Raw genomic sequence first — 16,333 nt, forward strand, 5'->3', positions numbered from 1 at the left:
TTTACGATACCTTGATTAAACTATATCTGCTATTTGTTGAGATTTCAAATGAAGACGAATGCAAATCATCAATCTATGGACCGATTGTTATGAAATTTGGTACACGGGTAGAATATAACCTGGAATAACATATAGGGCCCTTTTTGTCTTGAAATTCCCACGGGAGCTAAGCCCCAGGGCGCGGCTATATGTGACCATATATTTTTTTAATTTCGAGAAACTACGACAACGGGCAAGGTACTAAGTGAATTCAAGCATTTCTGTTCATTACCAACTGGTGAATGATGAAAATTACCAAGCGTTGTGTAAAGATTAATCTACAGACTCAGACATTTTAGTATTCAAAGGCTAGTAGAGGATCCATAAAACTATATCTTGATGCTCACGAAGAAGGTGGCTGACCGATGTACTAACCGGAGCGAAGCCGAGGGCGTCACGCTCCCATGACCCCGGGTAACGACACCTGAGCCAATCATATCTCACTGCAATTACACCTGTAATTATTACATGTAATTGTGATTGAAACATCCTGGGCTTCGATGCTCTGTGACTGAGGAACACACCAGTGCTGAATGAACGAGAGAGTTAGGACCTACCAAATTCCAGAAAATCAAGTTGGTCTGTATCCTGTGGTGAATCCTTATCATGTAGCTAGTTTATGGCATGTAGTTTTACCCAAGAATAGGACCACTCCATATATTCCCGTGGATGTCGTACAAGGCGTCTTAGGGACACATGGCCGTGGCAGATAAGAAGCATACCCAAATTGAGTCACAGCTGCATCTTCAAAATCCAAAAATTTTACGTGAAAATGTCCAGTGAATGTCAAATTTCTTATGTTGAAATTAATTGACTTATATATATTATTATGGTGTCACAACTAATAAAGTCCACACGTGACGATGAAAGGGATCAGCATTTGCGTAGATTGACAAAATGACATCCTGATTAGGCCATTATTCCTACAATAACCTGAGGTATAGAACTTAGTATAAAGGTACTTTTCACACCTCGCTCTTTTTTATTTCAAAAATATAACAATAAACAGAATTGCTTATATTTCATGCCATGTATGTATTGTACACTTAATTACATTGACAAAAGATCCTAGAACGCAAAGTAGAAAACCCCCCTGATGTTGCAAGCTTGCAGTAGCTTTGGTGACCACTCCACATAAAGTAGGCCGTATGCCTGTTTGCCTGCTTAGTAGTAAAAAAAACCAACAATTTATTCAGGAAGATAATTCTTACGATAGTTCTTATAATGTCTGAATTCTGTTTATTGATCCACAAGGAAAAAAAAGCTAGTATAGTTACTGTAATGGGGGACATTATTTAAATAACTATTGAGAATTAAAATGATTACGGTAATATCACAGATATAGATAAGAAAATAGAAGTTTTTTTTATATCTGTGGGTAATATCATGTCCAAATCAATAAAACAACAAGTGATTTCACCGATTTAGCTGGAATGTAAACGCAGTTTTCAGGGTTATGCGATTTGGTAGTATAACCGTGTGTTTTTGGGTTTATTCTCATTAACGAAATACAGACTGAATAAATATGAAGCGCAACAGAGCATGTCGACAGCGCGCTCTGATGCCTCCGACTTCAATCAAAACAAGTATCTAACAGCATGGACAACATTAAAACTATATTAAACTAACTGTTGCCCGTGGCTCCACCCGCGGCAAAAAGTAGCATTCTCCACTGGAGTGCTGGAGAGTATCCAGTTCCCTATTCCAAACAAAAAATTGCCTTAATCCAATGTTTCGTTTTCACGTGAGAAAAGGATATGCATTTACATTAATAATATTATAATGGAGGAGTGTGGTTGGATATGGATGAGAATTGTGGATATCGTTACACTATCGGCAATTTTTTGTCGAACTGTAGCGGTTTTGATTACATTGGTGATATTTCCTAATAAAACCCACATCGAATCTACGTAATATACATATTCGCGTCTATCTGAGTTCGGCGATAGTGTATAGTCGGCATAAAATGTCGTTTTTTTTATGACAGTGAATCCGTAGCTTGCAATAAATTTAGTTTTGACATTAGAAGTAGGCGCTGTGGGTTCAAATAACCGCCGTTCAACCTAGTATGGCAAAAATCATGATATGCATGAACGATAAGAAAATATAATTAAAACTCAATTGGATTTTTGACAACGGTCACATGACAGAAACTCGAAGTGTTCTGGTGGAACGTCAGTTTGTTTATTTTCTTATCAAATCTTAATTTTAGCAAAGCGGTCATTGATATAGTGGTATTAAAATTTATTTATTTATTTTAGAAGTGTACAGATACGAAGGTCATGTTCCTACAATCCATATCTCCAGGCCCTCCTGCCCACAAAATATTAATTGCATAGAAAGTGTTATAAATAATTTATTTATTAATATAAATGTCCCGTATTTATTTAAACACTGTTGCCCGCTGTGATGTGAGAATTTCTCATACAAACTTTCGCCCTTAAACAGCACTTTGAGTGTACATATTTAAAAAAACAGCCTATTTTTGAGCTCAGGTCTTTGACTGTATTTATTCCAAATTTCATCAAAATCGGTTCAGTCGTTTAACTGTGAAAGCTAATAATAAATAAATATATAGGGACAAATTACACAGATTAAGTTAGCCCCAAAATAAGCTCGAGATTTGTGATATGGGATACTAAATCAACGATACTATATTTCATATTGTATTTGTTTACCTTTCTTTACGTCAAATCTAACGTATAGAATTGATGAGATTGTTTTGTGTGGAAATAGTTATAGCGAGTTTAAGCTAAATTATGCCGCAATTGAAGCTGCGAGCGTCAACTCAATCTACTTATAATTTTTGTTGATGGCAATATATTTGCATAAATACTCGTACTAGCTCCATTCGTACAAGACGGAACATTTTCCTACAGAGGTGAACGCACTACGCAGTAATTAATTCATTTGATCTCAAGATCCCGGTATTGTCTTGTCTGCGTGTTTAGCAGCGGCCCTACGTACTTAATGCAATCAGGAAACGACAATTGAATTAGACCCACGAGATGACTCTAGCTACCTATTTTTAGGGTTGCCTCTAAGCGATATTGAAATAAATTCAAAATTAAAAAAATAAATATTTCAATAAACAATCTTTCTAAAAAATATGATTGATGCATCGCTGGCTACAGACACATTAGACAGACCAACCAGTTGGTCCGTGGGTAAGTGCTGTAGTTTCAGTGTCGTCAAGGAGTATGCTAACGATCTGACTACTAAGGATGCCAAAGTTCGTGCGAAGAGATGGCGAGAGACGAGACAGATGGCGAGAAATAGGAAAGCGGACTCTGAACTCTGACTCTGAACTTAATGACTGAGTAAACAACCGGGAAACCGCTCAGATTATAGGGGTTTTTACAGTTTCAGATTAAAATGGAGTCATGATCAACTTCATCAAATCTCAGATTTTCATAAGAGATCAGAAGTATCTGTGCGATGTGGAGGAGAAAAGTAGAAAAGTGGATCCTTGGCTACGATGCTTTACCAAGGAACCAGAAGTGCCCAGGATGTGAGAAAGGGAGAGGTGTACAGATGAGAGAAAGGGAAAGTACTTATATTAAGTAGAGAAGCAAGTCTTGAGTTGGAGTTATGGATTGTTGTAGATACTTAACGCTGCTTGTCCGCCAGATAGCTCGGATCAGTAATATGTAAAAAACTGTTCTTTTGTCGGACGATGGATCTAGCGAGACGGGTGCAATGGACAAATAGCCTGAGGATTTACATATGCTAAGTTTTTTTTAATGTCAGAGAAGAGTCTATGTAACATTTGCAATCAATACGGGAATCAGCAGGTTAAAAATTAACTAAGTACATAAGTTAATTTATTTCTACAATCACGTATCTTTAATTCCTTTTTTCGGCCAATGATTTTGTAAGATCACTTTTGTGATAGTAACATATTCAAAACAAAATATTTAATTGTTCTAGATCTATGGTTAAAAGTACCTAAATTAGGTTGAATTTGACAATGTACTTTTTTATCTTTTACTGCTGACAGGATATTCAAACAAACAGCCCTATAATATAATATGATTGTTAATAGGACAATAATGTGTGTCATGTGTGTCACACCGGTCATCGTGTAATCTCACTGTGTCTCTCTGAGCGACGCACGAGTATCACACGATTGGACAAAATTATAAATCAATTAATATCAATTAAATCATTAATATAAAAAATAAAATGAAGTTGCCACCTATTTTAAATATACAGACTACATAGAAGCGGATATTATAAAAAAAATAACGTAATTAAACTGTGTTCTATTTATAAATTAGGTAAGTGTGTAGTTATAGCGCCTGTACTGGCTGGCTGGAAGTGGATGAAATAAATTGAAAATAAAAAAAAAACAAATGTGGGAACTTTTGACGCGCCATAGACATATCGCGGTGATGTTGGGGATTTTAGTGGTGGCAGCAATAGTTGCTCTTGTCGTCGCAAGTACGGCTGCGAGGAGGGACCAAGCTAAGTACAGGTCTCTGGAAGAACCTGACGATGTTAGCACAGATCCACATATATTTTCTGCACATAGGTAAGTAATTGAAGATTTACCTTCAGATTTTTACTAATGTTTTACATTTATTAATTGTTTTGCATAGGTAACACCTGTCAAAATGTTTAGCAAAATATTTAACCATATATCTATCGTTTAATTAGTTACTCAGGTAGCTATGTTTTAAAAGAAAAATATGATTTAAGTATGTTCTATATTTTAAGTGGTAATATATTGACATGTAGTCAATATATTACCTACACTACCTATAAGTGTATACGAGACACAATGACTAGTCACTTTTAAGATTACGCTAAAAAAGTTTTTTATTTAAAAATAGTCAAATATGAAATATTTTCTGATGAAACTATACGTATGTATGGTATGTAGGTATATTCAGATTATATTTACTTGTTTTCCAATTAAAAAGTAATTAACAACCCTGCTAAATTGTAACGGCAAAAATATATTACGAGGTTAACGCAAACAAACTGTAAATACTCCGCGGGTAGGTATTTAGCCTAATTTTTTGGCGGAACAACACTGGCGTAAGAAAGGATGCTCAGAATCAAAACAGTTAACGTCTAAAAAACTGTGAAGCCCATGTAATAAAAAAGATATATTTATGGCAAAATCCAGTCTTGATCTCTTGGAAAACTTCTCCAGATACGCCCTTATTGTTTTTAGGTTACCAACAGAAGACCGATTCATGCCATCAATCGGAAATGGTCACATTGCAACAAACATATTTAGCGACACCATTTACATGAACGGAGTTTATAATGGGAAGAAAGGAAAAAGCCATAGAGCAAGAATCCCTGCTTGGGCCAACATAAGACTCAATTCCACGTTAACACATTCCCCGTACAGCACGTTATATTCTATAGACACCAAGGAAGGGGCATTCAAAGTTCAAGTGGAGAGAGAAAGGTCAGTCGTCACTCAGAGGATATATGCCCACAGATTTTATACAAGAGCTATCATAAATCAGATTCTGGTTGTCGCAAAACCGCATACAGGTAATATTGCTTTTTAAATTTTGTAGGCGTTTTAATATTTTTATCTACACAAAGCACTTTCAAGAAAAATAAACAATGGTTATATAGTAGGTATCTAATAGTGGAAGAGTAATAGGTTAAGCATGTTATGAAAGTATTCTTATCATTGAGAGTGTTCAACTGACATCAAATAATACTTTTACAAGTTTACTACTTAAAAATAATCTATTCTACCTATCATCATACGGGTTTGCTTTTATATAATGTGTTCCACCACCTACTACTTATACCTAATACCTACCTACTCATACATAAGACTCTAAAATTTCAGACCCAAACTTCATGCATCACGAAATCTGGTTAGCGATTACACTTATGTCGGGCCCTGTCAGTGAAGACATTGCATTTGAGACGCCTGTTCCGGAGATTCTCGAGAGGAGGACCGTCTGGCACACCTGCGGGAAGACAAGGGAGCCCGAAGACACTTACTATCAGAAGTATCCAATAGAGGTGAGGTTTGAACGTGCTAAACTGAAGGAGACGAAATGATCATAAGATAAGAAAGACCCTTCAATACATTGCTGTAGACTGCTTGTTTAGGGTAAATAGGTAATGATTTGTACAAATCTCTCTCTCTCTTTTGAGCATGTTTCGTATTCCGGCTGAGGTAACCGACTGGCCAGTTTGCCTAATTTCAGGAAACTCAGGTTTTAACCTTTTAGTCGCCTTGTACGACATCCACGGAACAATTTGGAGTGTTATTTTGCTAGGACGATAACCAATCCACAAGATTGGTGCAACAATAATAAGTACGTTTAGTTTTACGACTCAATGGGGTGCTTGGAGGTCATGTGTTCGATTACCGTTGCGCGCAAATATTTGCACCGGTTTCAACAGATATTTGTCTGCGGTCCTGGGTGTGATCTGTTCGTTTTTGTATTTTTGTTCATCGGACCACGATACAAGCGCAGTGCTCAGCGTGGGCAGTTGAGTTTTGTGAATTTAAAATGTCACTTAATTTTCAGGTGTGTGCTTATTGGACTACGGTGCCAGACCACTTGGTTGTGCCTCAGCACGGCACAAAGGTGCTCACGTTTGCTATGACTGTGGATCACAATAAAACTATAGCTAGAGACGAAATGACGAAAGGTTTGTTTCATTTTTAATATATTTCCATAAAGATCCATGCACACACGTGCGTACGTATGCAGCACTATCGTATGAATTCGTATTTGGTTTGCACGAATCTTAGCTAATTAATTCTTCAGTTGGTAAAATTATACTTATAATCTAGTATTAGTAATATCTATGGTAACAAGTTTTTTACAAAAATGACATTTGTGACCCAACTTTTATCGTTGTCAGAGAGATTGCATTCAATATGTGACAAAAATCATGTGCGTGCAGTGAACCGTTGAGGAGTTCCTACGTCTGGAGCCGTTCCTGGGTACACCATCAGGTCATGTTTATCATAATGATGCATTGTCATCCAAACTAAACGTATAGACAACATATCAGCTCAATCGATTGAAGATATCTGCTTCAAACTTGATTTGCGATATTCCACCCGAGACATAGGGACAGCGACATAACATTACATAGGTAGTTACAATTGCAAGTTAAATAAAAGCTTGTAAAAATATGTAAAATCCTTACATATTATGAAACAAAGCCCTCTTCCACCTCTTGTATCGCGATAAACTCAAAATCTTCTTACTGCACGCATTTTCATGTTGTTTGTCTCCTGAGGAATGTTTGATTCATGTTTAATTAATTATGTTATTAGTTATTAAAAAAAAAAAAATGCTGTGACGTTATAAAAAGTTATGATTGCTACAAATCATTTGTGATAACAAAATATCATTTATTTTGAGTGGGGTTTGATTTAGTTTCGGCCTTCCTTACTCCGTTTTAAGTATCTACTCATTATGTACTCGTATATGTCCGGTTTTCGACTTACAAAAGTTTAGTCATAAATATATGAACCCAATTCGTTTCATCGTTGGTAAAAGTATAGTGAATACGTGTTTAGTTTTGCAGGAAGATGGCGAAAAACTGTACGATAAACACGTGGAGCATTGGAGGAAGTTGTACCAGCATGCTGGCATGACGATAGACGGTAACTTGAAACTGGTATGTCATTAATTTCATACTTAGAACATAATTTGTGTTAAGAAGTAATCGCGAACTCTTAATTTTGAGATCATAAATGGTAATAAAACAAGATATATACTTTAAGTGGCTGATGCCGGCGACTTTGTTCGCGTGGCCGAAATATTGATGGTAAAGCGTTCGAAATTATTAGAGAAATTTAATTGTACAGACAAAGCGTTAACTATACCTAAAGAAAAGATGCTCCTCAGATTGAAAAACTATATTTCCTATAGTTTAGCTGGACCATTATGACTCTTCTTCAGGTGTGTGTCAGATCTTTGATTTTTATACCACAACAAGAAATGCTCATCAGGCTGAAAAAGTTTTGTTAAAGTGCCATTTCTTGATTTCCTATAGTTTAACTAAACCATCATATTGTGTCTGCATCAGGTGTTCTAGATCTTCAATTTTTATACCTCAACAGAAAATCAGACTGAACAACATTTATTAGGGCGTCATTTCTATATTTCCAATAGTTTAGATAGATAAATCACACACATGTTTCTCTCGGAATAAATATGGAAGAGAACGAGACATTTGAGTTGATTTTTTTTCATTAGCCTATAGTGTTCCATTGCTAAGCAAATGGCTGTTTCGCCATTAATTTGTTAGAATTTTTAATTTCAGGCCAAAATCGTGAACGGCATCTGGTACTACTACTTAAGTTCATTGCCATCTGAGGAATCGTACCACCCTCCAGAGAAGTTCTTCGGATTGAGTCCGACGGGTCTGGCTAGGGGTGGGTCCAATTTAGACGATTATGAAGGTAAATAGAGCGCTTTTATTCCTCTAAAATCTCTTCAAAAACTCAGTTTCTGGGTCACGTCACGTGGCAAAAATATCTCTGACTCAAGTCTATCTATCTACTATCTGAGACTCAACTAGATTTATGTAATAGATGACCTTATTTATTAAGCTTGATTAAAAAACCACTTCAAAAGTTGGCAGATAAGGTAAACATTTTGATGATTAAAAAATTATATAGGTACCTACACCATTAAATCTTTTCTCTTTATAATATTAGTGTCTACACTAGTATGGATTTGATACGGCTAAAGGGAAAGCCATTCATTGGCACTAGCTGTTGTCCGCAGCGCCGCCTGCAATAGCCTATATTGACGCTGGGTCCTTGACTATATCAATTCCAAATTCATCAAAATCAGCCTAACTTTAACTTTTCACGGCTTAGCCATGAAAGGTGACAGGCAGATAGACATACAAAAAGACTTTTTTATTTACATTATTAGTATGCAAGTCTGCAATTAACACCGATAACTTTACAGGCCATAACTTCTGGGACACAGAGATCTGGATGTTTCCAACAATCCTGCTTCTATATCCGAAGTATGCGCACGAACTGCTGCAGTACCGTGTGGACAGGGCACACGTGGCTGCTGAACTCGCCATGAAGGCCGGCGATAAGGGATACAGGTATTCATCATGTTCAGCTGCTAGAAATGATTTGCTGGACGTTATACCAAACGAGCAGCGAGCAGAGGGTTTAGTGCGGGTAATCGTTTCGAAGTGAGACGCAGCGTACCAATCACATTGCAGTGTGGTTGTCGTTGCGTCACAATGGCGCTATGTTTGAATGATTGGTTCGCTGTGTCTCACTTCGTATCGATTCGATGTTAAGAACTGAAATGCATTAAGCCCACAGTAAAGAAAATAGGTGCAGGTATTCATAATGAAGTTAGCTACATACTAGAATTATTCCACTGGGTAATGCGGCCACTAATGGTTGGTGTACCTACTCGGAAAGTCGTCAATTTTCTGAACCAGTTGACGTAGATATTTATAGAGCGTCCAAGGTCAGAAATCAGTTTTGTAAGGGACGATCAGTGTATCTCTATGAGCCCACAACATCCGGGGCCATCTTACAATTTGTAAGCAAAGAGTACGACGCATAAATTTGTATGAAGTTCTTAACCAGTTTAGGATCCAAACATCTGCATCGCAAATTTGTACCATTAAGTTTAATAATTGTAATCCTTCATATTTAAACAGGGCTGAATTTGAATCATTCTTTAAAAGTTAATGGTAGGTCCTGCATGTCTAAAAATGAGTGACCCTCAATGTCGTCACACAGATTTCCCTGGGAAAGCGCTTTCACTGGAGTTGAAGTGTCACAGCCGTGTTGTCCAGAGGTGGCGGAGTTCGAACAACACATCACCGGCTGTATCTCCTTCGCGGCCAGACAGTACTTGGCTACCACCAGGGACGAACAGTGGTTGGAGGTCAGTTGATAATAGATCTGAAATATCTTCAACAATTTTTGAAGAAGCAATCATAGTAGAGTGGACTGCATCAGATAGTAAGATCAGATAGTATGATCAGATAGTAAGATCAGATAGTAAGATCAGATAGTAAGATCAGATAGTAAGATCAAATAGTAAGATCAGATAGTAAGATCAGATAGTAAGATCAGATAGTAAGATCAGATAGTAAGATCAGATAGTAAGATCAGATAGTAAGATCAGATAGTAAGATCAGATAGTAAGATCAGATAGTAAGATCAGATAGTAAGATCAGATAGTAAGATCAGATAGTAAGATCAGATAGTAAGATCAGATGGTAAGATCAGATAATAAGATCAGATAGTAAGATCAGATAGTAAGATCAGATAGTAAGATCAGATCTAAGGTAGTAAGGAAAGAGTAATAGTCGTACACTGGTTGAACACCACTAATATCAGTTTCTGGACTACAATATACCTATGTATGGACTACAACATAGGTGAAGAATTATCTGTGTGTGACATGAAGGAGATAAAGGCAAACCATACCACACATTTACTGCGGCGCGCCTACTCGTAAACAACGCTGCTACGCTGAACTTTACTTATTGGGATTTTGTAGAGGAACGACGCGAAAGGTCGACAATTCGACATTAACTTGTCCATATTTCTTTTATCTATGGTCTTGTCACTAAGAACTTTTGTAAAACACTGGTGCGCACTTCACTGTTTCTTTTATTATGACAAAGGTTTAACTCTTTCTTGCAATCCATACTTACTTACTAATATTATAAATGCGAAAGTCTGTCTGTCTGTTCAGTTTTCAGAGCTAAACCGCTGGACCGATTTTGATGAAATTTGGTATTCATTGCATACAGTTAAAGACCCCCGTTGAAACATAGGCTAGGTACTTAATCTGACTATTTCGCTTTGGCAGAGAAATTCACGCGGGTGAAGCCGCAGGCAGAAGCTAGTAGGTATACCAATGCGATAGAATAGTTCCCATTCAATTTTTTTTTCCAGCACGGAGGCTGTCCTCTTGTATCCTACATCGCTGATTTCTGGGCATCCAAGGCACTCATCAATTACACAACAGGACTCTACGACATTTCAAGTAGGTATTTTTTTTATTTCCTTAAATCCCGTTCAACTCATTCAGAGCGGAAAAAAGTTTTAGTCTTATATTCGTCGTTTTCATTACTCATATGTTTATCCATACTGAATATAATATGCTTATTTATTTCAAAGATGTAATGGGCCCCGATGAAGACCACAGCAACGTGACCAACTCCGCTTTTACAAATGTCGTTGCCGGCTACTCGCTGTATTTAGCTCAGTAAGTCCTTTTTAACTAAATCGCTTTTGTAAGCTTTGCCACGCTATAAACAAATTTATTTGAACATAAAGGTAATATATTACGACTTTTCTAACTAATAATAATTTCTTGTACCTATCTAGCTGCATAATTTAGTCAATATCATACAAGTTTTCTTTATATTAATGACTGGATGTCGCCCGGGATTTCGCTCCCGTGGGAATTTTGAGATAAAATTTAGCCTCTGACAATCACGGATAATGTAACTTTCTAGTGATGAAAGAATTTTTGAAATCGGTTCGGTAGTTTCAGAAATTACCCGCCTCAAACATATAAACTCACAAACTCTTACGTCTCTATAATAATAGTATAGATCAGCCTATGGAAGTCTGCAACACCACGCGCGTTGCCGACTTTGTGACTTAGAACCTTTTTCCACATATTGCCACTTCTTCTTCTTCTTGACCTCATCCCACTCATGTGGGGTCGGCACAGTATGTACCTAAGTTCCTTCCATTTCGTTCTGTCATTTGCCATATCCATTGATACTCCTTTCCTGTTCATACCATCCTTGACACATTCTATCCATTTTTTCTTAGGTCTTCCTCTATTCCGGAACCTTTACTTCCATCTTTAATGCCCTTTGAGTGACGTGATTTTCATCTCTTCTTAAAATATCCTTTATAGATAAGATTTCCCTCTCTCACTCTTCAAACCGGAAAGCGACAAAGCAGTGGCTGAAATAGAGGCAGGTGATGCAAACAAAGTTAAATAATTCGTCCTACTTCCAGATACGTAGCTTGTCTATGCAAGTCGTACTACAACACGGAGAACCCCGACCACTGGGCAGACATCGCGTTCAATCTCGCCTTACCTTACGACAGCACCCTAGACTACCACCCTCAGTTTGATGGGTACCGGAGGGGAGAGACGATCAAACAAGCCGATGTAGTGCTCTTAGGGTTTCCATTAATGTATCCTATGAATACGTAAGTATTTTTATTCTTATAGTAATTCATGAAATCTCTTCGACTTAGTATGCTCCCACAAAGTTGGACAAAAACTCCGCGGATACGTTTTTGGGAATAAACTGAGCGTGAACCCATCTGTGCTTATATTATTTTTGTTTACCTTTTTGCTTTTCATTTGAAACCTCATGCATCCGTAGTACCAGGCACAGACATTGTTTGTTGAGTACTTATTTTAGATCACCTCACCGTATGTAGTAGTTTTATCATGGATTATGCATGTTATATCTCAAAAACATGTCCAGAAGTAAAGACATTCGTAGAACTTTAGAGCCTGAGAGTCTGAAGATCTGACACTCTAGTTCTATGAAACTGAACTTAAAAATGATTCCGATTTGTGTGGTAAAATTTACATCTATTGGCTTGTTCTAGGTCAACAAGATCCAACGACTTATCATACTACAAATCGGTGACGCGGTCGAGCGGGCCAGCTATGACCTGGAGCATGCACGCGATTGGTCATCTGCAGCTGATGGAGTATAAGAAGGCAGCTAAAATGTTCAACAAGAGTTACGAAGGATATGTGCGAGAGCCTTTTAAGGTAGATAAAGATAAATTAATTCTCGTCCAATTAAATCCCTAAAACTTTAGGTTTATGCTACAGCAACAAGGGCAGGTAACTGGAGAATTAAAGACGAAAAGAAAAAAGAAAGGAGGGTATTATGAAAATAATCTCCACTAAAGTCTAGTCTCTTGAAGGTCATGTTTAGTTGTAAGTACAACTAAACATGACCTTCAAGTTTCGCAACTCTTAATTCTGTCTACCCCGTAAGGTATAAAGAAGTGGTAGGTTTAGACTGTAAATGTATGTATCAAATCACTAAACCTAAGTAATTATTCGCAGATATGGAGCGAAAATCGTCGTCCCAACGTTGGCGCAGTAAATTTCTTAACGGGCATGGGCGGGTTCCTGCAAGCCCTGGTGTTTGGTTACGCGGGCATAAGTATACATCTCGACAGACTTCAGATCTACACGCCTCAATTACCTCCTCAAACGAACAGGTTCCAGATTAAAGGTGTATATAAATTTCCTTTCCAGCCGAATTCTTCCACAGCATTTGTAGAAGCGTTCTCTGACTCTGCCAGTCTCTTTGTGTTGAACGTGCATCTTAATGAAGATTTTTGAGGATGTCATCTCTCCGGTGAGTTAATGGTCTGCTTCGCGAAGTCCTCGCAGGAGTTTCTAGTCTACAATATAGTCAATAAATATGCCTCAATTACCTCGGTTTATGTGATATCTTCAGAGTTCTGCGGCTGATTTCATTATGCTGGCCTTCATCTCTATTTTTCTAATTTCTTTGGATACAGTAGTATAGGTACATTGAATTTTAGATCTGTACTAAAGAGCTCTTTCCCTTAATCTATTTTAGGCATCAAGTATTTGGGTGCTAACTTAACCTTGACTATCGAGGAGTCTGGATCAACGTTGTCGGTGACTTCACTAGAAGACGAATGGAGCTTGCGAATGTACGATGGCCGGTACAACACTACACTAGTGCCGGGAATGTCTGGTAAGATCTACATGTAATTAGTAAGTTGGTACCTAATATATTGGCACTTGGCTAATAAGAGAAATCGATTGACCTAAGCAGCGATGGAGTGGCCGATAAAAAGAAAGATATTTAGATACTAGGTAGACTTGGCCAGCCAGATGACGTTACTTCAATATCAATCACATATTGCATCCACAAAGTTGAATGGTGACCATGGAATTACTAGGTACTAGTACTTACTAAATCCATGATGGTGACATTAAAAAATACATTGATAGCCCTTTCGAGCACTGCAATTGGGCTAGAAGAGGTAACATTTTTTGGTGAATGGTGCAGTGCCTAGATGTCTTTCAACTCTGGATAAGCAGCTTCAACGAGGCTTACCAACTAACCGGTCACACTCACACATAATGTTGATTGCTGTGCTTCATAGACCATTCTAAAATACATTTCTCATTCTATCCCTTCATATATGTAAATGCCCAAATCGTGGGCGAGTTGTCCTGGAGTCCTGTAAAACAGGTTTTTCCTAGCGTATGCTAACCAAATCACGCATACTAAATGTATCTGTGTTTAGATGAAAATATGAATTATTTTTTTTTAAATCGTTTTACAGTGACACTATCAGGCGGGGGTCCGTTCACAATAAGTGCCGAGCATTGGAAGAACTGCATGCCACCAGCTGACACTATAGGCCACACTTACCTTAGGCCGAACGAAGAATACAACAAATAATTATTTTTTCTCTATGTAAATATAATTAGGTAGATACCTGAATTTTGAAAATTGCTTAATTAAACATTAAATTTGTTTTCGCGTTTTTATTATTCCAATACCTAATAGTGTTTTTAGATTTCGATGCCCTGTATATACGATATGCAGGGTTATTATGGTAGGTTTCTAACGCCGCATAACCTTCCAAAGGCGCATAAGATACATAGAGACTAACATCTTTTGTCCTACGACTTATGTCTAAACGTAATAAATAAAAAAAAAAATTTTTTTTAGTTTTAATGTCGTTTCTATGAAACTTTAACTGTATGTTAGATTCCGCTACACAACGCTACTGTACTGTCTCGTGTTGCTTGGCTATTGCATAGAATCAAGATGTGTAGAATCGCAAATTACTTAGATTGGTTTTTTCCATATTTTTATATTTATATACAGACTACGAATCACGAAAAGTCGTAGAATATAAAAGTTGCTTGTTTTGATGTACCCAAGTAGTCTTTAGAAGAAAAAGAAATTTCCATATAAGCGGAGAAACACCTAGTCAAAAAATAAAATAATATTCTTATCGAACATGTCACACCAAAAACCGGAACACTATTGAATTCGCAAAATGTTGAATTTAGTGGTACCTATTTGTATACGAGTAGCATTATAAACTAGTGGCTAAACTTCTCATTGATTGCGAGATATACAATACTTATTATTCATGTAGTTCACCAGTGAAATGTTCAAATTGATAAAATTTAAATGATACTTCACTTCCGCTACTATCTTTTACATCCCGTCAAGAATATAACTTTAGTTTGATGATAATAATGTGTATGTAGGTAAATACACAAATGTATTGTATTTAACACAGACATTAAATTTCCTCTAGATGAGAGTGGTATTCAGTAAATTCGTGACAGGCACAAACTTACATCAAGAATGTGGTGACAGATGTATGTATATAAATTGCATGCTCAGATGACATTTTAATATCGATAAGTAATCATTACAACGTAATTTGACCCAAGTCACAGCAACCAGTGTATGCTCCGTCTGTGTCATCACTGCTAAAGTTTAGAATTGCGTACGATTCACAAAAAAACATGATCTAGAACAAAATTTTAAACTGTTGCATAACTCCTTCATCATTTACAATGGCAAAGAAAAAAATGCGTATTAACAATATTTTTATGATGAGCTAATTTTTTATTATGACAATTTTAAATATACAAAAATATTGACAGGTGCCGTTTGTGCATGCAGTATCTATAAAAGTGCCCAATTTTAGGTGACCCTAGCACGGGCATACTTTTTTTTTACAACTCGAAGTAAGGAAAACATCGTCATATGGATTATTCACAGAAATAGAATGTCCGAATGTGTAGACAGTTCTTTTTACTATTAGTACAGGATCGCAATTTCGATATGATATAGCCAACAACATAACTATGTATCCAGGCCATACAGATATCTTATTAAGTTTGCATTTTGACCATTGTATTATCTTCTGTTTTTATATATTTAAATTAAATCCATAGGAATCATTTTTAGAGGGCAATACCCCTTCGGTCGCCATTATTCAAAGACACATTGTACAAATTGCAAACACGGATTTGGACTTTAATGCTTGATTATATTGTTAACTGTACTGTATATTAATTACTTAGATAATTTATGTACTTAGGGCGTTGTTTAAATACAAAAACAGTTTCCAAATTGATTACATTTTATTTGACAAAAATATTTATCATTAGATATATCTAATGAGTAAAAATCGCCATAATCTTACATTTCTAAATGATAACCATAATCAAACTTGTACACGATATCAATTGTAAATCATTATTTGTAGTTT

The 16,333-nt window shown here is 36.7% G+C and overlaps 1 protein-coding gene across 1 annotated transcript; it reads left to right on the top strand.

Moving 5' to 3' along the window:
- Positions 1–4,121: 4,121 nt before the first annotated feature.
- LOC128672699 (uncharacterized protein) lies at positions 4,122–14,563 on the top strand. Its single transcript, XM_053750003.1, has 15 exons — positions 4,122–4,573; positions 5,222–5,553; positions 5,864–6,042; positions 6,558–6,681; positions 7,565–7,665; positions 8,314–8,452; positions 8,970–9,117; positions 9,776–9,923; positions 10,946–11,036; positions 11,171–11,258; positions 12,029–12,226; positions 12,638–12,806; positions 13,110–13,281; positions 13,636–13,776; positions 14,375–14,563. Exons 1-15 carry the CDS (start codon positions 4,395–4,397, stop codon positions 14,491–14,493), a joined length of 2,328 nt encoding a protein of 775 aa, XP_053605978.1. The 5' UTR covers positions 4,122–4,394; the 3' UTR covers positions 14,494–14,563.
- Positions 14,564–16,333: the final 1,770 nt, after the last annotated feature.

This window comes from Plodia interpunctella, chromosome 1, assembly GCF_027563975.2.
Source record: "Plodia interpunctella isolate USDA-ARS_2022_Savannah chromosome 1, ilPloInte3.2, whole genome shotgun sequence".
Taxonomy (NCBI): Eukaryota; Metazoa; Arthropoda; class Insecta; order Lepidoptera; family Pyralidae; genus Plodia; species Plodia interpunctella.

What these genes read in the sequence shown, in the direction of transcription:
- LOC128672699 (XM_053750003.1), top strand. Translation starts at nt 4,395, where the DNA reads ATGTGGGAACTTTTGACGCGCCATAGACATATCGCGGTGATGTTGGGG. An exon ending in GGGACGAACAGTGGTTGGAG is followed by an intron (nt 9,924 to 10,945) that starts GTCAGTTGATAA and finishes TTTTTTTTCCAG; the next exon opens with CACGGAGGCTGTCCTCTTGT. An exon ending in ATGTGCGAGAGCCTTTTAAG is followed by an intron (nt 12,807 to 13,109) that starts GTAGATAAAGAT and finishes AATTATTCGCAG; the next exon opens with ATATGGAGCGAAAATCGTCG.